The sequence below is a fragment of the Euleptes europaea genome, chromosome 1, assembly GCF_029931775.1.
Source record: "Euleptes europaea isolate rEulEur1 chromosome 1, rEulEur1.hap1, whole genome shotgun sequence".
Lineage (NCBI taxonomy): Eukaryota > Metazoa > Chordata > Lepidosauria > Squamata > Sphaerodactylidae > Euleptes > Euleptes europaea.
Genome location: NC_079312.1, coordinates 4,689,982 through 4,713,277, shown reverse-complemented (window position 1 = coordinate 4,713,277; position 23,296 = coordinate 4,689,982). Strand labels below are relative to the sequence as shown.

Genomic DNA, 23,296 nt, shown 5'->3' with positions numbered 1-23,296 from the left:
CAGGATCGGGTGATCCATTCATCCCAATAGGGAAAAGGGGAAAGCCCATATCTCGGGACCCTCTGACCCAATGTTTACAAAACTTGGGGGGTCTCTTAAGAAGGCTGATCTGAAGCTATGCTGAATGTTTGGGGGTTGCACCCCCAAAAATGCACCCCCTGCAGCCATGGAAAGAGAAAAGGGGAGAGCCCATATTTCTGCCCCCACTGAACCCATCTTTACAAAACTTGGGGGGTATCTTAAGAAGGCTCGTCTGACGCTATGCTGAAAGTTTGGGGGCTGCACCCCAAAAAAGCGCCCCCTGCAGCCACAGAAATGGAAAAGGGGGGAAGGAAAAGGGGTGGAGCCCATATCTTGGGACCCCCTGACCCAATGTTTACAAAACTTGGGGGGTCTCTTAAGAAGGCTTGTCTGAAGCTCCGCTGAAAGTTTGGGGTCTGTACCTCCAAAAATGCACCCCCTGCAGCCATGGAAAGGAGCAAATGTGCACACGCACCCCCCCACGAGGATTTCTCTCTCTCTCCCCGGCCGGGCTGCGCAGCAGCTGATTCCTCCAGTACTCAATCCTGACTGATTGGCCAAAAGAAGACACAGATTGGCCACCGATTGGCCGGGGGAGAATGCTGCTTACTGACGGTTATGCTGCTGCACCCCGAATTTGCCGAATTTATTTGTGAACTCCCAAACTTGATGAATTCGGCTCCCCCGTTTTCCCGCCATTTTTGAGTTCGGTTCGTCCCGAACTAAAAACGGCTGAATCGGGGGAAATTCGGCTGTTTTTTGGTTTGGGCCGAACCAAATCGACAGTCCTACATGAACGTGTTTAAGACTCATAATGTCTAAACTTAGTAACATTTTAGGACTTTGTAACCATCTACGTGCATATATATTAGATTAAATAAACCATACAAACATTTATATCTTTTCATATTTTTTGAAGCATTTCAATAATAAAGCTTACTTCGGCAAGAAAGTCCTGCTTAGTAGGTGTCTAACTGAATAAGATAACATACTTCTTCTCAGGGTCAATTCTAAGAGCATAGCCACTGAAAAACACTGACCCACTTCAATTTAATTGCGCTTGCCTGTATAATTACATTTTGTGTAAACTCAATAATTTTAGTTCTCTATTTTATACTGTCTTGTTTACGTGGAAGTAAGTCATTGGGGGAGACTACTGTGGCTTTGGGTAGCCATCCAAAGCCCTGAGGACGGATTGACACAAAGTAATCAGACACAAGCTTGTAGCATCTTTAAAGAACCTAACAGGCATTTCTAAAAAAGCTTGGTATGTCTTATAACGAAATGATATTACAAACCACAAGTGGCTATTTTGTTCTGATCCACTGTGTGTCTTCATTTCCTTTTGTTTTCTTTCTGGCACGTTGCTATCTGTCTCTTCCCCCTCCCCCACAGGGAGAAGCCTCTCTTCACAGCCAAGTGAGTAAACAGGTCTGTTCACAGTCAGAGGTCACCCAATAGAAGGGGAAGGAGATGGAAGAGCAGAATTCAGAAGGACCTGAACCTGGCAAGAGAGCAAGGAAAGGCCCCCAGCTCATCCAAGCTGGGAGTGGCATTGAATCCTGGGAGAGAGTGGTGCCAGAGAACTGGGATCAGGAGCCCCAGAACACAGAAGTATATTGCCGACACTTCCGGCGGTTACGTTACTGTAAGGCTGATGGGCCCCGAGCGGTTTGCAGCCAGCTCCATGGACTTTGCAAACAATGGCTGAAGCCAGAGAAACACACCAAGAAGCAGATCCTAGATCTGGTGATCCTGGAGCAGTTCCTGACCATCCTGCCCCAGGAAATGTGGCGCTGGATCAGAGGATGCGGGCCTGAGACCAGTTCCCAAGCGGTGGCCTTGGCCGAAGGTTTCCTCCTGAGTCAGGCAGAAGAAAAGAGGCAGGCAAAACAGGTAAGGGCTTCTCTTTCCAGGTATTCCAATTCAAGCAACGATATTTGACCTTACCCTAAAGGTTCCCTGCCTGATATTTGTCCAAATGTTAATCTTCCAAATGGGAGATTTAACAACCTGCCTCAGTAGCCACTGCTTCTAGGGAATTTCTTATCCCTCCAGATAATGCCCCAGGGTTGGAGGAAAACCCTATCTGCTGATAGAAAGGAGCACAGTCTGGGAGCGGGGCTGTATCCATTCCTTGGTGTCTTCCCTTCCATCTCTTACCTATCTCCCTCACTGCTGTTTCAGAGGTGCGGTCCATCCATGAAGATGGAAGCTAAGTTTTGTGAGACAGAAAGTACTCGGTTGGAGGAAGGGCGGCGGATCTGGGCCCCGGCGTGTGCCAAAGATGCCCTCTCACGCAGTAAGGACTCATTGTGCCTGGATGGGATTGGGGCACCTGGTGAATCAAAGAATAGAATCATTGAGTTTGAAAGCACCACCAGGGTCATCTAGTCCAACCCCCTACACAATGCAGGAAATTCACAACTACCTCCCGCCTGCTCCATTCCCAGAAAATGGCCAAGATCTCCTCCCTCTCAAGATCATAGAATCAGCACTGCTGACAGATGGCCATCTAACCTCTTCTTTAAAACCTCCAGGGAAGGAGCACTTACCACCTCTCGAGGAAGTTTGTTCCACTGAGGAACCGCTCTAACTGTTAGAAAATTCTTCCTAATGTCAAGATTAAAACTCCTTTGATTTAATTTCAACCCGTTGGTTCTGGTTCAACTTTCTGGGGCAACAGAAAACAACTCGGCACCATCCTCTATATAACAGCCCTTCAAGTACTTGAAGATGGTTATCATATCCCCTCTCAGTCTTCTTCTCTTCAGGTTAAACACACCCAGCTCCTTCAACCTTTCCTCATAGGACTATCTCCAGACCCCTCCCCATCTTTGTTGCCCTTTTCTGGACACGTTCCAGCTTGTCTACATCCTTAAATTGTGGTGCCCAAAACTGAACACAATAGGTGAGGTCTAACCAGAGCAATGTAAAGCGATACCATCACTTCACATGATCTGGACACTATATTCCTGTTGATGCAGCCCAAGATCACATTTGCCTTTTTAGCTACTGCTTCACACTGCTGACTTATGTTCAGTGTTTGGTCTACTAAGATCCCAAGATCCTTTTCACACACACTACTGCTAAGACAAGTCTCCCCCATCCTATAATTATGCCTTTGCTTTTTCCTACCTAGATGCAGAACTTTACATTTATCTTTGTTGAAGATATCTGCCTGAGACCCTGGAGAGCCGCTGCCGGTCTGAGTAGACAATACTGACTTTGATGGACCAAGGGTCTGATTTCCTTTCCTTTATCCCTTAGAAGCTCCTTGATCAATTGATCTTGAGCAGCATATAACTAGTGTTGGAGGGATATAAGGACTGAAACAAATCTTGCCACTGACAATGTAGCCTTGGGGTCCCTATTGCTTAGTAAAAAAGGCATTATGTCAGTCACAGAGGCATTGGATTTGTATGTTAAAAGGGGGGAAATATAGTGCAATCGAAGTTCCTCGTAAAAACGGCATTCCAAAAGGGCATGAGCTAATGAGTCAATAGAGCCAGAAGAGCAAGGGCAGATCCTGTCTTGAGTATAGTATATTCAGAATTCTGCCCTGCATTACCATAGAAGGATTAGCATTCAATCTAGCCAAGCAAAAAGCTCTACAAAGACGAGGAGTTGTCAGATAATATGTATAGACAGGTAGACCACGTGGAGGGGAAGGGTCTGATTTAGTATAAGGCAGCTTCATGTGTTCACTTTATTGATTTTAGCCCAATTCTCCAGCCTGTCAAGATCATCCTGTATCCTGGCTCTGTCTTCTGCCATGTTTGCTACCCCCCCATTTAATAAATAAATTTAATAAGTATCCCCTCTATTCCTTCATCCAAATCATTTATAAAGATGTTGAACAACACAGAGCCCAGGACAGATCCCTGAGGCACTCCACTAGTCACTCCTCTCCAAGTGGAAGAGGAACCATTAACAACCACTCTTTGGGTGCGATCTGTCAACCAGTCACAGATCCACCTAACAGTAATAGGATCTAAACCACATTTCCCCAATTTGTCAACAAGAATATTATGTGGAACGTTATCAAATGCCTTACTGAACCTTATCAAACGCCTTAGTGAAATTATAAATTATGTCTACAGCATCCCCCTGATGCAGCAAGGTAGTAACTTTCTCAAAAAAAAGGAGATAAGATTAGTCTAGCATGACTTGTTTTGAGAAACTTGTGTTGGCTCTTAGAAATCAGATCCATTCTTTCTAAATGCTCACGAACTGACTGTTTGATGATTTGTTCAAAAACCTTTCCTTGTATAGAAGTCTTCTGGCACCTCACCTGTTCTCCAAGACTTTTGAAAAATAGTGGACAGAGGCTCAGAAATTATATCAGCAAGTTTTTTGAGTACCCTTGGATGCAGTTCATCTGGCCCTGAGGACTTTGTTTCATTTAAAGAAACTAGGTGTTTGAGCACTAACCCAATGCCAATCCTAGACTGCAAATCCCTTCCTTCATCATGGGTTCTATTTACTGCCATGTTGAGTGCCGCTTCCCTCGCAAGAAAAGACTGAGGAAAAGTAGGAATTGAGCAGTTCTGTCCTCTCTTCATTTCCTGTTAAAATTTCACTTTTTCATCCCTGCAGTGGGCTTATCTTGTCCTTGTTCTTACTCTTACTCTGTATATAGGAAAAGAACCCCTTTTTGTTGTGTTTAGCATCTCTTGCTAGCCTAAGCTGATTCTGAATTTTAGGTTTCCTAACACTCTCCGTACAAGCTCTAGTTATGTTGGTTCTTGTAGGTTATCCGGGCTGTGTGACCGTGGTCTTGGTATTTTCTTTCCTGACGTTTCGACACTGTCCTTCAGTGTTACCCCTCTGAAGATGCCTGCCACAGCTGCTGGCGAAACGTCAGGAAAGAAAATACCAAGACCACGGTCACACAGCCCGGATAACCTACAAGAACTCTGTAGGTTATGAACTCTGATTGTGAAAGCCTTCGACACTAGTTATGTGTTTATATTCCTTTTTGGTTATAAGGCCCTCCTTCCAATTCCTAAATGAGTCTTTTTATTTCTCAACTCTGATCCTGCAGAGATGCTGCCATGTTTTTGATCTCCACCATTCACAGGACAGGTTTCAAGTCTCACAGAAGTCTGAAATGTGTGAGCTCCCGGGAGTCTCATTGTTTCCTTGTGCTTCTCTTCCGCCTCTCCCACAACTTACTACAAAGTGTTACCAATTTTTTTGAGTGTACATAGGGCAAGGTTTCACACCTTTGGAATGGGGTGGCATAAAACATGCTTCACACAAGAAAACAAAACAAGAAGTCAAGCCTAATACCCTTTCTTCCACTTTTTTCTCCCTTGCAGGCAGTGAAGATACAGTGCTGATCCATTCTCTTTGCAGAGGTGTGGAGACAGCTGCTTCTCCTCCAGTCCAGGTAGACGAGATGAGCTGGGGAACCCGGCCACGGTACCCCTTTCTCCGGGGGGCTTTTCTCCTGCAGTTGTTAAGGGGCCCAAGCAAGAGGCTGTGAATGCCACTCCTTTTACACATGCTGAATTCTTCATCCTGCCCCCTTCCATAGCGCCCCCCCCCCAGAGATTCGCCTTGCATTTTCTCTGACGAGGGAATCTGCTTCTTCTTTCAGTCTCCAGTTTCTTTTGAGGAGGTATCGGTGCAATTCACTGAGGTAGAGTGGGCCCTGCTGGATCCGGACCAAAGAGCTCTCTACAAGGAAGTCATGCTGGAGAACTACAGGAGTGTGGCCTCTCTGGGTAAGGTGCCAAAGGTGCAAATTGCTGTCATTGGGATTGTGCCATTGTGCTGATGTGTGAATCAAAATCTTAAAACAGCAATATGTTGTTTTGAGGCCTGCCCTGTTACTTGATCCCTTTTGGGAGCCTCAAGATGCTGGGGTGACAGCGAAGGCAATATTCAGCATGGCTGGGTAAATCACTCTCATCCATCTGATGGAAATGCAAGGGCTGGTCCAGTTCTAGAGTTCCGACCTTCAGGCGTTCCACCACAGCCTGATCTATTAAGGTCCGGGAGCACCCGGAGTCCAGGATAGCAACAACAGCAATAGGTTCCCCTCCCCGGGGGTTCCGCAACACAACAGGCAGCAGTAAAGTTTCCCCCTGGTCACTCACCCTACTCGGAGCCGGTTTGGAATCTTCCGAGGGTGCCCTCCGTGCCGGCTCGTTCACAGAAGGCTGTCCTCGTTTTTTGCCAGCGAGGGGTCTCTGGAGCGGCTTTGAGGGCTAAGGCTGTACGGACCAGATGCCGGTTCCACTTGCAGTGCCGCCGCTCCACGTCGGCTGGCTGTCCCCTCTGCTCTTCTCCAATCCAGGGTCCCAGTTGGGGTGGTTTCCCGCTCCTGGGGCGCTCAGTTGCCTGACAACTCCGCCAATGAGCTGGTGCATTTCGCCGCAAAATGGCCCATCCTCCCGCACTGGAGACATGCTCCTTCCTTGAAACGGCGCGCCTTTTCCAGGCTGAAGCCCCCTGGGTTCCTTCCGTCTCACAGCGGTTCCGCTGCATTGCCCCCTTTGGCGGGACCCTCGGGGGGCTCCTTTGATGGGCGATCCTTGGAGAACTGGAGGGTCTGCTTACGAGTCTCCACCAAGGCCACCAGTTTAATCCATTCCTCTACCGACTCTGGGTCTCCTAGGGTCAGGCAGCCGTCCAGCACTTCCCAAAGCAGTCCTTCACAAAACTGCTGAACCTTGGTAGCCTCACTCAGTACCCTTATCTTACAGGATAGGGATTGAAAGTCCTGGGCGTACTCAATTATGGAGCGGGCCCCCTGTTTCAAATGCCGCATAGCAATCTTGGCCTTCTCTCCCCTATGAGGGTCTTCAAAACGGCGTCGCAGAGCAGACAAAAACTCATCCAGGGACCTCAAGACCCTGGGCATAGTCTCTGCCGCCGTCACTGCCCATTCCATTACTTCTTTCTCCGGTAGGCTGATCACGTACCTGACCCGGGCTTCTTCCGGGGAAAAAGTCTCCCCTTGGTCCTTCATGAACCTGGAGACTTGGAGTAGGAAATGGGGTAACTGCACGCTGGATCCGTCAAAGGACACCTTCAGATCCCTGGCAGTAGGGCTCCTGGGTAAGGGCGCCTATACACAGACAGGTGGTTCAGCAGCAGGCAGCTAGCTGGCTCGGGGTTGCTGCGAGGGCTGTCTGAGAGCCCTCACTGCCCCCAAAACTGCAGCCAAGTCCCTCTGCAGAATGCTCATCTGTGCCTGTAGGTCCCGGTTCTGTCGAGCCAGCACCTGGTTCTGTCCGTGTAGCAGGATGGTTTCCTCCATGGCGATGGGGGCTGGGGTGACCGGAGCGTGGGTGATCGAGGGTCCTTCCAACCATTCCCTAGGAATGACCTCCCGGCTCCGCTCTTCCCCCTGGTTGTACCAATCGGTTAGCAGTCCTCGGTACAACCCGCCCCAAGGTTCCGACGCTGCCTGTTCGCTCGCCCCGATTCTCCGTCGCTGCGCAACTTGCATGGGTAAGGAGGTCCACATCGGCATCCCAGGGAAATCGGTAAGCCCGGGCGGGCGCTGCTCCGGGGTCGTTTCTTTCAGGCCAACATCAATATCAATGACGGTCTGACGGAGGTCCTCTCCCGCGGAGAGCGGATTTGAGGATCTTGCAGACATATTAATACTAACTATTCACTAAACACACACACACAAAAATCAACTAAAATAAAAATAAAAAGGAAGGCTAAGGAAAACTGTGATTCTGACCTACTGTCAAGACTTCAGTACCTCGTTGCATATCAGTAATAGTAAACTTCACTCCAGACGGTGCAGTGAGTTAAAAGTTTTATTAAGAAAGCAAAACGAGTTCAGTAGATCCATACAAACTTAAGGTCAGAATACAGATGGGGGAAATACTGGTCATCTTTATAGGGAACATACTATAGAATTGATTACACATAATGGCAGAACACAAAAGGATGAGATGCAGCAGAGCTGTCCTGAATGAGAAAAGATACAAGTTTACAATAAGGAAGTATTTGCTGGTGATTGCCCATTAAGAGACATACTGGTGAAATTGACTAGTAGACGACCGGGCGATCTCTCGGGCTCCCAGGCATAGTCCTGCGGCTCCAGCTAGCTCACAGCGGATGTCTATTGAAAGGCTAATTCTGAGCGAGAGAAAGAATGAGCACGGGGTGGGGGGAGAGGGAACGGAGCTTGCTTATCCGGGGCCCGAATGGATGCCCTGGCTGACAGTAAGGAACTTTCGTAGGTGCCAGAGGAGCAAATTGCTGCCAATACAATTGTGCCTCTGGGCTAATGTGGGAATCAAAATTCTGTGACAAAATTTGAACAGCCATACATTTGTTTCTTGCTTCCTTTTGGGAGCCTCGAGAAGGTGGGGTGACAGCGAAAGCAATATTCAGCATGGCCAGATAGAGGGACCCAAACAGCCTGGCTGGCCCAGGGGCAAGTATAATAATAATATTAATAAGCTTTTTTTATATCCTTTCCTCCCCTGGCAAAGCGGGGATCAGGGCAGTTAACGTCAAGTCAATTCATTAAAATACAATCCAACATCAAGGATATTAAAACAGTTTAAATACCGCTGAGTTGAAGATCAGCATAATTAAATGGCACAGATCAGACCAAGGCCCATCAAGTCCAGCAGTCTGTTTGCCAACCAGGTGCCTCTAGGAAGCACCCAAACAAGACAACTGCAGCAGCACCATCCTGCCTGTGTTCCACAGCACCTAATATAATAGGCATGCTCCTCTGAACCTGGAGAGAATAGGTATGCATCATGACTAGTATCCATTTTAACTAGTAGCCATGAATACCCCTCTCCTCTATGAACATGTCCACTCCCCTCTTAAGCCTTCCAAGTTGGCAGCCATCACCACATCCTGGGGCAGGGAGTTCCCTAATTTAACTATGCGTTGTGTGAAGAAATACTTCCTTTTATCAGTTTTGAATCTCACCCTCCAGCTTAAGCAGATGACCCCGCGTTCTAGTATTATGAGAGAGAGAGAGAGAAAAGCTTCTCCCCGTCCACTCTCTCCAAACCAGCACTACGTCTGCCCACAATACCTATATTGCTAATCTCGGTGAGAGATCTGCCCCCTCTGTAATTAGTTGTCTTCAGACAAAGGGGCACATGTGCCGGCCACCCTTAAGCTTTTTCAGGCAAAAACACTAGTGCAGATGCTGTATGAAATGAATCATGGCCGCTCACCTTCATTCTTTACCTCTATCAAGTGGGTGCAATCTAAGTTTCTTAAGAGTGGTCCTCCAGTTACCATAATTCATGTCAGATTCTGTGGTTCATCTAGAAACTGGCATGATGAAGGTCGAGGTGAGGGACTGTTTGACGTCTCTTTACCTATGGTTAAAAATTAATTTTCTCCCTAGGTGTCTCCTTCCACTGATTTTGAGAAACATCTTCAGGTCAAAATGGATCACTGCCATAGAAGGCAAATTAAATAGCCTGGGCTTTTCCCCTCTAGGACTTCTACCGCTGGGCTGGAAACAAGCTAGGTGTCATGGGCCCTGCCTTGGGAGCTGAGGACTCGGAGGACTCTGAAGCTGAAGTGGAGGAACAGGTTGCCTCTGGGCCTTCAGTACCTCCATTGCAGTCAGTAGCACAGGAGCCTGAAACAACTCAGCAGGAACCACAGCTAGGCAGAGAGATGGAACAAGGGCAGACAGAAGCTACTCTTCCCCCAACTCCTGCAGCGGAAGCTGAGAATGGCAGCTCTCCAAGCTCACCTGAACCTGATAGGCATATCAGGACTCGGCAGCGTGTAGTTTTGCAAGGTAGAAGGAGGAGTGCTCGCTTGGAGAGGCTAAGCAGACAGAGAACTGGTGCTGAGTCTTTTCAGGATGAAGCCTAGCTTGGAAGTGCACTGACTGATAAGGCAGTGCAGGCATGCTTTCACTTTGCGGAAGCAACCGTGCAGTTTCTCTGTGTTCCTGCTACCGCCTCTGATTAATCTTTCCGGCCGTTGACTCCTGCCTGCTTTGACGACACCTCTGACTTCTGACCTTGGTAGGTAGCATAATCTTTGTCGCCTGCTCCGAAAGGGGCTAGATACCTCCCGCACATCTGAGGACTGCGGGCACCGCCCAGCCCTTGGCCTACGCCGGCACAGCTTGCTTCCGCCCACAAAAAGCAACTGCCTGGCTCCCAGCCATGATGGAGGATGAGACTGCAGCTGCTTTAGCTACACTCTCTTCAGAAAACCAAGCGCTGAGAAGCCAATTAGCAGCCGTAACTGCTGATAACAGAGCTTTGCAAGGTCAGTTCCAACAACTTAATCAGGCACTTGTAGCTGTGCAGCAGCAGTTGGCTGCTATGGCAGTTGCTCCAGCGCCAGACCTACCTGCAAGTAAATGCCCTGTGGCCTTGCCAGAGAAATTTGAAGGTAAACCAGCAGACTTTCCTTTGTTTCTGGCTCAGTGCAAGCTGTTTATGAAGGTGAGACAGCGTGATTTCCCCGATGAGCAAACCAAGGTTGCCTTCATTTTAAGTCTGTTAAAGGACCAGGCAGCCAAATGGGCCACGCCCCTGCTTGTAGCAGACTCTCATATGTTGAGTAACTATGCTGCCTTCCTGGCACAATTTACGGCAGCCTACTCTGACCCACAGAAGCTGGCAAGGGCCAACCAACAGCTCCGTTGGTTGCAGCAAGGAAAATAGTCTGTGGCTGCTTGCACCGCTGAGTTCAGGCTTTTGGCACAGGACCTGGACTGGAATGATGGGGCTTTATGTGATCAGTCCTTGGAGGGCCTGTCAGACCAAGTACTGGATGAAGTCTCCCGGGTTGAGAGACCAGCTACCCTAGACTCCCTGATGACCCTGTGCTTGCAGATTGATGGGCGCCTGGAAGATAGAAGATTCACCAGGAGTGCCGGCCGGGGCCAGGGGACAAATCGGCTACCTTTGCAGTCCCTTCCACCCACTGGACCGACGCCCTGGCCAGCAACAGATGCTGGGGAGCCTATGCAACTAGGGGCCATCCACCCACGGCTTACTGCGGTGGAGAAGGAGCGACGTCGCAAGGCCAATCTCTACCTGTACTGTGGGGGCCAGGCTACTTTGCCAGTGCTTGTCCTGCGAAGCAACCCCGGTCGGGAAACTCCAACTCCCAGGTGCCACTGGGCCTAGCTACCTGGGACGGACAACAGAAACAGATGGCCCACTCTGGGGAGGACCTTGTCACGTCCTAGTCCCTGTGCGGTTGTATCCTTCGGGGGGTCCCTAGATCCTGACTCATGCCTTGGTGGATTCTGGGGCCTCACGCTCCTATATGGACCGGACTTTTGCCAACCAGCACCAGATTCTCCTGCAGAACAAGGCTATGGCTATCCCAGTGGAAGCCATTGATGGGAGGCCTCTGCGTTCTGGACCGGTTGCACAAGAAACTCGACCTTTGACCCTATTCATCCAGCATCATCAGGAAACCATACGTTTAGATATCGCACACATGCCACGATTCCCCTTGGTACTGGGAATGGACTGGCTGATGCTCCACAACCCATGTATCGATTGGGTAGCACGGGAACTCCACTTCCAGGGACCATGTCCTCACCAAGGAACCCACTTGACGGTAGGGGTAGCTATGACCCCAGACACTTCAAGCCTCCCTGAGGTCTATAAGCCCTACCAGGACGTTTTTGACGAAAAGGGGGCAGACCAGCTCCCCCATCATTGATCATTGTGGGATTGAATTGCAGCCTGGTGCACCGCTTCCTGTCTGTCGGCTGTCTGACCTGGAGCGAGCAGCCTTGAGGGTCTTTCTGACCAAGAACCTACAGCGAGGATTCGTTCGATCCTCAGCATCCCCAACAGCAGCACCTGTTCTCTTCGTGAGGAAGAAGTGTGGGGAGCTTCAGCTGTGTAACGACTACCGCGCCCTGAACAAGATCACTATCAAGGACCTGAATCCATTGCCCTTGATTTCTGAGCTCCTAGAACTGGTGAATGGCGCACACGTGTTCACCAAACTCGACCTGAGGGGTGCCTACAACCTCATCCGTATCCGAGCCGGTGATGAATGGAAAACCGCATTCAGCACCCGTTATGGCCACTACGAGTATTTGGTGATGCCTTTTGGCCTTTGTAATGCTCCTGTGGTGTTTCAGCGTTTTATCCATAAGGTGTTCCGAGATCTCCTAGACCAGTTCGTGGTTGTCTTCTTGGATGACATCCTCATTTACTCACAGAACTTGGCCCAACATGTCACCCATGTTCAGATTGTTTTGCAACATCTGCGTGAACATCGGCTATATGCCAAGCTTGAAAAATGTGCATTCCACCAGACCACTATTGACTTCCTAGGACATCGCATCTCCCCTCAGGGCGTCCAGATGGATCCTACCAAAGTGGACACCATAGTGCAGTGGCAGCCGCCTCGAAACGGTAAGGACCTCCAACGGTTCCTCGGCTTTGCGAATGACTATCGTCAGTTTGTGGAGAATTATACAGCTTTCGCAGAGCCATTGACTAGGTTGTTACGACCGCAGGAGCCATTCCGATGGGATGCAGCAGCACAACAAGCATTCCAGGCCCTAAAAGCACGTTTCCTCGTGGACCCTATCCTGCAACATCCCAACCCTGACTTGCCTTTTATAGTAGAAACTGATGCCTTCAGTACCACTGTGGGTGCTGTGCTCTCCCAGTGGGTACAGCCTACCCAGCCGCTCCAACCATGTGCCTTCTATTCCCGCCAACTGACTCCTTCAGAACGGAATTACACCATCTGGGAGAGGGAACTCCTGGCGATCAAAGTTGCTTTCGAGGTCTGGCGCCATCACCTTGAAGGGGCCCGGCACCCAGTCCAAGTCTGGACAGACCATAGGAACCTGGAACATTTGCAAACAGCACGTCGGCTGAATCAGCGTCAGATCCAGTGGTCACTGTTCTTCTCCCGGTTCAATTTCACAATTAAATACATTCCAAGTACACAGAACCGTTGGGCAGATGCTTTGTCCTGGAAACCGGAATACTGCACCCCTGTAGAATCTGTACCCCCTTTGGCAACGGTGTTGCCACAGACTGTATTTGCCGCGGGGACAGAGCAGCCCTCGCTGCAGGCACGTATTCAGCAGCAACAACTTCTCAATCCCTGGGCCCAGAATCAGAGGCAACTCCTGCAGAGAGATGACATGCCAGCAGGAGCCAAAATCACGCTACAGCATGGGGTGCTCCTGCACCAGGGTCGGCTTTATGTACCTGCCAGTCCCCTCAGAGAGGAAATTCTCCACCTGTCCCATGACGTGGTGCCTGCCGGGCACTTTGGACGGTGCCGGACTCTACACCTCGCAACCCGTGAATTCTGGTGTCCTTGGATCCAAGCTGACATAGCCCAATATGTCAGCACCTGCGATGCGTGCTGCCGGGCCAAGGATCGTCCAAGCAAGCCAGCAGGCTTACTGCAAGCTTTACCTACTCCACCTAGGCCATGGCACACGGTGTCCCTGGATTTTATTGTGGAATTGCCCAAGTCAGGGTCCTACACCTGCATACTGGTGGTGGTGGACTCCTTCACAAAAATGGCTCACTTTGTTCCATGTATCGGTACCCCATCTGCTCGTGAGACCGGCCAACTGTATCTACACCATGTATTCCGGCTCCATGGCCTTCCTGAGTGCATAGTGTCGGATCGCGGTACTCAATTCACCTCCCGATTCTGGTGGAACTCTGCACTCCCTTCTAGGTACAAATTTGCACTTTTCCTCAGCCCACCACCCACAAACGGATGGTCAGATGGAACGAGTGAATGGCATTTTGGAACAATACCTCCGGTGTTACAGCAGCTATCAGCAGGACAACTGGGCAACCTCATTGCCCCTTGCTGAATTTGCATACATACATTCCTCAACCCGGCAGACGCCCTTCCAGGCCAACTATGGCTATCATCCACGTCACTTACCCTCAATTCTGCCTTCTTCGTCAGTGCCCGCAGCAGATGCCCTCGTGAAGGAATTGGCAGCCCAACACTCCCTCCTACGGGAGCATCTTGACGAGGCGAAAGCCTCCTACAAAGCCAAAGCGGATTTGAAACGACAGCCAGGGGAGGAGCTGAAGGTTGGCGACCTGGTATGGCTATCCACACACCACCTCCGAAGCACACAGCCATCTCGGAAGCTGGATGCCCGATACATCGGTCCCTTCCCCATACAGGCCCAAATCAATCCCGTGGCTTTTCAATTAGACCTACCGCCGACACTTTGGATTCATCCGGTGTTCCACCGTTCCCTACTTGCACGGGCTCCTCCACCAGACCCACTCTGCTCGACCGTCGACACCCCACCTCCAGTTGGGTCGATGACCATGAAGAATATGAAGTCGCTCAGATCCTTGATTCTCGGAGACGTCGAGGTCGTCTGCAGTGTCTCATAGATTGGAAGGGGTACGGACCAGATGACCGCTCCTGGGAACCTGCTGAGCAGGTTCACGCCCCTGCGTTAACCCGTGCCTTCCACATGGCCTACCCTCAAAAGCCAGCGCCCGGATCTCAGGGTGTGGGCCCTGGTGGGGGGATGGTATCATGGGCCCTGCCTTGGGAGCTGAGGACTTGGAGGACTCTGAAGCTGAAGTGGAGGAACAGGTTGCCTCTGGGCCTTCAGTACCTCCATTGCAGTCAGTAGCACAGGAGCCTGAAACAACTCAGCAGGAACCACAGCTAGGCAGAGAGATGGAACAAGGGCAGACAGAAGCTACTCTTCCCCCAACCCCTGCAGCGGAAGCTGAGAATGGCAGCCTTCCAAGCTCACCTGAACCTGATAGGCATATCAGGACTCGGCAGCGTGTAGTTTTGCAAAGTAGAAGGAGGAGTGCTCGCTTGGAGAGGCTAAGCAGACAGAGAACTGGTGCTGAGTCATTTCAGGATGAAGCCTAGCTTGGAAGTGCACTGACTAATAAAGGCGGTCTCTGACATAATCATGGTATTCTGTGAACATGTGCAGACTTCATTCCATGTAGAGCTAGTACACATCATGCAAACTGAGCCACTGCAGAGGTTTGTGTAATGTATAATGAAAGTCTGTGTAATGCTGACAGGCTGATGGAATACTCTCAAGGTCAGCTCTATCAAGAGCTACCTAATAAAGACACTCTAGTCCTTGTCCTTGAAGGGGCAAAGCAGAGCACCTTTCCTTATCTATCAATAAGATGTGACCAAAATCAGCTTTCTGACTCAGCTGCCAGATGTCAGAATCTCAAAAGCAGAACACTTTTCTCCTTCTCAAGGTCTTAAGATATCATAATGTACTAAGAGTGCATTAATAGCTGAAACTGTGCTTATTATAGCTTAAAGGCATTAAAGTTCTCTCAAAGATATGAGTAATAAGCTTTCTTGCCTTCTGTAATCTGCCCAAGGCTGTCAGTTACTAACAGATGTACACAAAGTGACAAATGTAAACAATAATTGTGTTTTATGAGTTATATAGTTAAACATTGTGCTACAGATTTCTAAGTAGTCTCATTTAATGTGTATTGTCCTAACGAAGAGGATGGTATACAAATTATGTATATAATGTGATCATGTAACTCAGAAATAAGTGTTTATACTTTAAGCTAAGTGGACTGAAAGGAAAGGACGCCCATATATGGACATAAAGAGCTGAGCAGCTGCTAGTAAGCCATTTCTGCACTGCACATCATATCGGACAAAAGGAATAAAAGGTATCCCTCTTGATGGATAAGAAAGAGGAGATAAAGGATCTCTCTTCACTCTTAATGAGTTTAGAAATGGTATAAATACAGCAGCAGTACAGCCAGTTTTTCAGAGTGTAATTGCTGGCAGACTGCAGCTGTCTGAAGTAACATTTCTCCATCTCAGAGGCTTGAGATGTAAAACATTGAGACTCTGATCCTTGCGTGGACAGCAGTTCTCTGAGGTATCTTGAAGTATCAAGATCTGGATATTTCAACATAGCTTACTTACAGTCTTCTTGTGAGACTGCTCTATTCCTAGAAGAGGATAGAGACCCTTAGAATTCCTATTCTTTGAATGGGAATCTAAGTGCAGTGATCTTTCCATATATTGGAACACTGAAAGTCCATTGGATTTATGGATTCTTACAAACTAAACCTATTTGGCTAACCAATGCTAAAGAGCATCCTGAACACAGGGCTAATAGCTAGACCTCTGAGATAGTGTCAGAAAGTCCTCTACTTAACAGAAGGACTTCTGAACCTCCTCAGAGCCTGAAGGGAAAGGAGACTCTCTGTACTCTGTGAGATATGCACAATGCTGATACATTGTACAGCGCATACACAGATTGGCACAGTCAAAGAGACTTTAAACAGCTTTAAGCTAAGACATAGTATTTATATATTCAGCATTGCTGTCTAAAACTAGAAAGAATATGCATAGCATATACATAGACAATGCCTGATCTTAATGATGATCAGTTAAGAATATTAATAGAGGTCTTTAAAGGATTCAAGACTTAGAAAAAACAGATACTCTGGGATAACTTCATATGTTCTCATAAGAGCTTAGATTCTTAGAGGACTATAGATGACACAGCAAGGTATAGTGTGTCTTCTGTACTGAAATATTATGATGCTTTGAATGATTTAAGTTAGGATGCTTCTAACCAAATCTTTTTGCAAAGAATTAACCATATTTTGACAGGATTTCTGTAACCTTATATTCTGAATGAAAGTGCATTGTACTAAGGATACTTTATGAGTATATTCTGACTAAGATACTCCTTTATGGAGGCATAGAGAGTGTGAATGATTACTTGCTATATAAACATGTTTAAGACTAATGATGTCTAGCCTTATATGATATTTTAAGGCTTTGCAACCAAAAAGCATATATTATATAATGTAAATAAATGTGTTTTTTATACTTCTACTCTTGTCCAGTATTATAAATTTATTGGCGTATTCAAGAGATGTTCTAGGAACCATAACAAGTTTCTAGGAACCGTTGATTCTGGTCTAGTGGTGTCTCGCTGAATAAGATAACATATCCCTTCTCAAGAAGGGGTCCTTTCTAAGAGTGTAGGCACTTAACGGCCCGAACCGCGACATGCAGGCATGTTTTCACTTTGCGGAAGCAACCGCGCAGTTTCTCTGTGTTCCTGCTACCGCCTCTGATTAATCTTTCCGGCCTTTGACTCCTGCCTTCTTTGAAGACGCCTCTGACTTCTGACCTTTGTCGCCTGCTCTGAAAGAGGCTAGATACCTCCCGCACGACTGAGGACTGCGGGCACCGCCCAGCCCTTGGCCTATGCTGGCACACTAGGCAAACTATAAAGAAAAGAATTAAAGATACTGGATGCCAAGAGGACCTTTCGAGATCACTGACATTTTTGTCATCTTATCACTCTTGCACCAGGAGCCTTTATTTGCTAGAAATAAACAGCTATAGGAGGGCTTTCACATTGACTAAGTGCTCAGCCTTACCGTCTGAATCATAGAATCATAGAGTTGGAAGGGACCACCAGGGTCATCTAGTCCAACCCCCTGCACAATGCAGGAAATTCACAATTTCCTCAGGAGCAAAATACTGTGTGTCTGCAATGAAGGTAGGATGTCTTAGAGTAATCTCTATGAATTACATAGAGCGAATTACAAGTCAGTTTGAGGCAAGTAGGGAACAAGCTGTTAAATTTGGAGAGGACAAGGTTGTGGGGGAGGGGAAGGAATGTGATTTGTAAGCCATTGTGTGAGACTAGTGTGTTAAAAGCAGGGTATAAAAACCTATATAATCATCAACAGAAGAGAATCAGAAGAGCTTCATGACAAATCAAACATGAACAGTGGGGGAATGATTCTTTGTCACTTTATGAGGGAAAAGTACATGTGGGGAGTATGGGGAGTGGAGGGGTAGGCAGACTATAAAAGCTACTCACTTGGACCTAGCTGGGGATAAGGTTTGACTAGTGGAAATTTTTGGGAGGGGGGAATAAAGGTCTGATACAGGAAATGCACACCCTTTAATGAGCAGTGCCTGTTGGGTGGCTCGGCGTCTTGTTAAGTGCTGACTGGATCTCTTTCTTTTTTCCAGCAGCACATATGGAGGAGGCAGCTGGAGGATTCCAGGGGTTCTCTTTGGAAAAAGCCAACAATGATGACTCCCAAAGAAACTTTGGGGATGGAGATCCACCACAGAGGCAGGAGGGAAGCCATGCAGACAAGAGGAGGAATAAGCCCATTATGTCCCAAGGTAGAAGCTTTCATGAAATCCCAGTCCAAGAAGAAAGGTCAACCAAAACAAGAAGGAACAAAGGTCTTTGGAAAACCTTCAGTAAGAACCTGAGTGTTATTTCTATGAGAAATTCCCTCAGGAGAGAAACCCTCTTTATGATCTATAATGCATCCTTGCTAAGGCTGGGCCCTGGATCGGAGCTTGGGTTGCCGCTGCAGCGGCGAGCTCAGCTGACATCTTCCCTCTCTTGACTGCTCCTGGGGGAAGAGGAGAGGCTGTTGCTGGCCGGCCGGCCGTTGTGCTCATCCGGCCGATGCTCCCAGAGGCTACTTTCCTCCCTGGGAAGGTGAGTGGGGGCTGGGGGCTGCAGGCCTGGGAGGCCAGGATGGGGGCCATCCCAGGACAGAGAATAAACTGTTTAAAATTAACTGCTGTCATACTTCAGCAGGAAAATGAGTGACATAGGAAGATTTGATATCTTCTACAAAGTTATAAATAAATACTTAAAATCAACCACAGGGTCCAGACGCTCAGCACTAGAAGTGCGGAGTAAATGGCAGTCTTTACGGCTAGGGAGGACCTCAAGATGGGCACTGCTAGAGATCATGTATCACGAGACGAGGGAAAATAAATGGTGGGAAATCCTAAGGTCAAAAGGATACTATAGATTGGGAGATATGTACAGAGGAGGAACCCTAAAACCTGTACAGGAGATAGTAGAAGAGATAGGTAAGCAATACTGGTTTAAAATAACAGGTCTCTACAAAATGGTTAAAAAGATTAATGAAAAAGGGAAAATATGGATAGAGGAACCAATGGAAGAAATATACAAAGAAATGCAAAAATCAAAACAAGGATTAGCAGGAAAAATTTATAGGAAAATGATATCAAACAAAGAAAAGACAATATCATATTTACAAAAAACTTGGAGTAAGGAAGGTCAGATATCAGAAAAGACTAGGTAAAATTATGACAGGATTAGAGGAAATTAAAGTGATTAAATGTAATGAGTTGGAACATATTTTTTTTACAAAATGGTATAAAACACCAGCGCAATTAGCGAACATGATTCCGGGATTGAGCCCCATGTGCTGGCATTGTAGACAATCTAAAGGATGGTTCTCCCACATGTGGTGGGAATGCCCAGAGGTTAGGGTTTTTTGGACAAAAAAACTACAAATTATAAGGAGAATATGTAAAGTACCCTTAACTATAGATTTTAATCTAATGTTAATGAGTATAACAGGGAACCTGGCAGTAAACAAGGGAGATCAAGCCACATCTAAGGGTATGATATTAGCAAGCAAAAAAGTTATTGCTCTGGGATGGAAGGACAAAAGTAAATGGACTGTAGAAATCTGGCACAATTATTTGTTTGAATTTATACAGTCAGATATTGCCTAGAAGTTGCGCCACAAGACTACATGGGAAGATAAGAATACAGAAATCAGGAGGAGATGGAAGAACTACCTAGAGTGGATAACAACAGAAGGAAGAAAAGACATTCAGTGGAAGATTCAGTCTTTGTGCCCGTGGCTGGGACAAAAAGATTAAAAACTACAAGGAGAAGGAGTGGGGGAAGGGAGGGGGGTGGATGGGGTTAAAAGGAAATGTGTAATGTATGGTATAAAAATAATGTATGTTGCATAAGTAACATATATCATAAATCTCTATAAAAAGAACTAATAAAAAAGACTGCAAACCTAGTCTTTCTGATGCAGCAGGCTTTCATGTCCCTTTAAAGCACTGGTTCCCAACCAGGGGTCCGTGGACCCCCAGGGGTCCGCGAGAACTAAATTAAGGTCCGCGAAACAAAGTTATACACCAATAATAAATTAATATTTTCAATTAAAAGTTCTCTATTATAAAAATATATATATTCAAATATTATTCTAAGTTTAATGTTTAACTAACAGTTATGATTAAAGTTTATTTTCAAATTCTCGGAATTTTTATTTTGAACCTTGGGGTCCCTGCACCGAACAAAAAAGTCCTAGTGGTCCCTGGTCAAAAAAAGGTTGGGAACCACTGCTTTAAAGTATCTATTAATGTACCCTTCAAGATACAGCAGGAAAAAGCTGCTGAAATGCTTAGCATGTGGATGCTCAGACCTCCTTGTGTGGGTGCTAACAGGCTCTCTCTTTTCGTTCCAGCAGGGGATGATCAGTGGAATGAGGGTGATGAAGTGCATCAGCTACTCCCAGATAAAGTGAAGAAACAATTTGAATGCTCAGAGTGTGGAAAGAGATTCAGTCAAACTGGCCATCTAAAGAGGCATCTAAAAACACACACAGGAGAGAAACCTTTTGAATGTTCAGAGTGTGGAAAGAGATTTGCTAGCAGTGGCAATCTTCAAATACATCTAAGAACCCATACAGGGGAGAAACCTTTTGAATGTTCAGAGTGTGGAAAGAGATTCAGTCAGAAGAACAATCTTCAAATACATCAAACAACCCACACAGGGGAGAAACCTTTTGAATGCTCAGAGTGTGGAAAGAGGTTCAGTCATAGTAGATATCTTCATCTACATCGAACAACCCATAAAGAGGAGAAACCTTTCGAATGCTCGGAGTGTGGAAAGAGATTCAGTTACACTGTCACTCTTAAAAAGCATCAAAGAACCCACACGGAGAAACCTTTTGAATGCTCGGAGTGCGGAAGGAGATTTAATCGCACTTTCGATCTTCAAGAGCATCAAAGAACCCACACTGGGGAAAAACCTTTTGAATGCTCGGAGTGTGGGAAGAGATTCAGTCTGAGTGGCACTCTTCGAAAGCATTTCAAAACCCACTCAGGGGAGAAACCTTTTGAATGCTCGGAGTGTGGAAAGAGATTCAGTCAGAGTGGCACTCTTCAAGAGCATCAAAGAACCCACACTGGGGAAAAACCTTTTGAATGCTCGGAGTGTGGGAAGAGATTCAGTCTGAGTGGCAGTCTTCGACTCCATTTCAAAACCCACACAGGGGAGAAACCTTTTGAATGCTCGGAGTGCGGAAGGAGATTCAATCGCACTTTCGATCTTCAAGAGCATCAAAGAACCCACACTGGGGAAAAACCTTTTGAATGCTCGGAGTGTGGGAAGAGATTCAGTCTGAGAGGCAGTCTTCGAAATCATTTCAAAACCCACTCAGGGGAGAAACCTTTTGAATGCTCGGAGTGTGGAAAGAGATTCATTCAGAGTGGCACTCTTCAAGAGCATCAAAGAACCCACACTGGGGAAAAACCTTTTGAATGCTCAGAGTGTGGGAAGAGATTCAGTAGCAGTGGCAGTCTTCGAATGCATTTCAAAACCCACACAGGGGAGAAACCATTTGAATGCTCAGAGTGTAGAAGGAGATTCAATCGCAGTAGCAGCCTTCAAAGGCATCTAAGAACACACACAGGAGAGAAAAGTTTTGAATGCTCAGAGTGTGGAAAGAGATTCAGTCAGAGTTGCATTCTTGAAAATCATGAAAGAACCCACACAGGGGAGAAACCATTTGAATGCTCAGTGTGTGGAAAGAGTTTCAGTCAGAGTAGCCACCTTCAAAGGCATCTAACAACCCACAGGACAAGAAAGTTTTGAATGCTCATAGTGTAGAAAGAGATTTTGTCGCAGAGGCACTTGTCAAGAGCGTCAAATAACCGATACAGGGAAGAAACCTTTTTAAAAAATATATATATTGGTTTTTTAAATATAGGATGCAAAAATTTATAAAGAGAAAAAAACAAACATAAGCAAGGTAAAACAGCCACCTGAAGCATAATTATTTGAATCTCTGCTATATTTACTACTACTTGCTCTTCTTTTTTTTTTTAAAAAAAATGTTTTATTTTTTCCAAATAATTATACATTCCAATTCACATATCTAAAAGTATAATTCATTTACTTCCCCTCTCCCCTCCTCTGACCCTTTATTTAACATTGTTTCTCTCTTTGTATTAATGGTCTAATTCAATTATAACAAAAACATCCATTTCTAATATATCCACTCTGAATTAGATCAAAATATATTTCTTAATATCACACTTAAGTTCATTTCTGCAATAATTAGTCCATGCCTCCCATTCTTTTGCAAATTCATTGTCATCCTTTTGATTTATCGACGCCGTAAGTTTTGCCATTTCTACTAATTCCATCATTTTTTCAATCCACTCCGATTTATTTGGTATATCCGTCGTTTTCCATCTCCTAGCGTATACCATTCTGGCGGCAGTAGTGGCATACATCAAAAAAGGTCTCTGGGTCACTATGGTATCTGGTATTATACTCAACAACATCATTTCTGTTGTTTTAGGGATATTTTGTTGTAATATCAGCCTTAATTCATTGTAAATCATATCCCAATAATTCTTAGCTTTCTCGCATAGCCACCAAACATGATGAAAGGAACCCACTTCTTTCTGACATTTCCAACAGTTTGGTGACATATTTCCATACATTTTGACTAATTTCTTTGTTGTTAGATACCATCTGTACATCATTTTGTATATATTCTCTCTTAAAGATTGTGAATATATGTATTTCATATCCTTTGACTAAAGTCTTTCCCATTTGTACATATGTATATCATGACCCAAAGTTTGTGCCCAAGTTATCATTGTTGGTTTAACAAGGTCTTGTTCAGTATACAAAGTCAATAATATCTTGTAAATCTTAACTATTAAATGTTCATTGTTATCTAACAACATTCGTTGAAAAAGTGATTTATCTTTTGTAAAACCTAACCTCATATCTTGTATAAATACAGATTGTAATTGATAATATTGAAGCCAGGTAATCTGTTCCTTCATTTCACTGTATTCCTTTAAGGCACATTTATTGTCCTTCCATACCAATAAATCTTGATAAGTAAGAAATTGTGCTGGTCTCAATGGTTTCAGTGTCAACATCTCTTGTGTAGAAATCCATAATGGTGTTCTAGGTTCCAAAAGATGTTTATATTTTAGCCAAGTTTTTATTAATGAGGATTTAACAACATGATGCTGAAAGAGCTTATGTATTTTCAGTTTATCATATCATAGGTAACCATGCCATCCATATCTATTATTAAAGCCTTCTAAGTCCAACAATCTATTATTTTTCAAATGTATCCAATCTTTTAGCCAAACTAATACTGCTGCTTCCACGTACAGTTTAAAGTTTGGTAAGGCAAATCCTCCTCTTTCTTTAGTGTCA

General features: G+C 46.1%; 1 protein-coding gene across 1 annotated transcript; it reads left to right on the top strand.

Annotated features, from left to right (window-relative positions):
- The first annotated feature begins 1,809 nt into the window (after positions 1 to 1,809).
- On the top strand, positions 1,810 to 21,703 carry LOC130489297 (oocyte zinc finger protein XlCOF6-like). The gene is made up of 5 exons (XM_056863382.1): positions 1,810 to 1,917; positions 2,209 to 2,323; positions 5,346 to 5,416; positions 5,627 to 5,753; positions 20,292 to 21,703. The coding sequence occupies exons 1-5, from the start codon at positions 1,810 to 1,812 to the stop codon at positions 21,701 to 21,703; spliced, it is 1,833 nt and encodes a 610-aa protein (XP_056719360.1).
- The last annotated feature ends 1,593 nt before the right edge of the window (positions 21,704 to 23,296 follow it).

Excerpts from the sequence above, each read along its gene's own strand:
- LOC130489297 (XM_056863382.1), top strand. The coding sequence starts at position 1,810 with ATGTGGCGCTGGATCAGAGGATGCGGGCCTGAGACCAGTTCCCAAGCG. Across the intron at positions 2,324-5,345 it reads CAAAGATGCCCTCTCACGCA|GCAGTGAAGATACAGTGCTG; the intron begins GTAAGGACTCAT and ends TCTCCCTTGCAG. Across the intron at positions 5,754-20,291 it reads CAGGAGTGTGGCCTCTCTGG|CAGGGGATGATCAGTGGAAT; the intron begins GTAAGGTGCCAA and ends TTTTCGTTCCAG.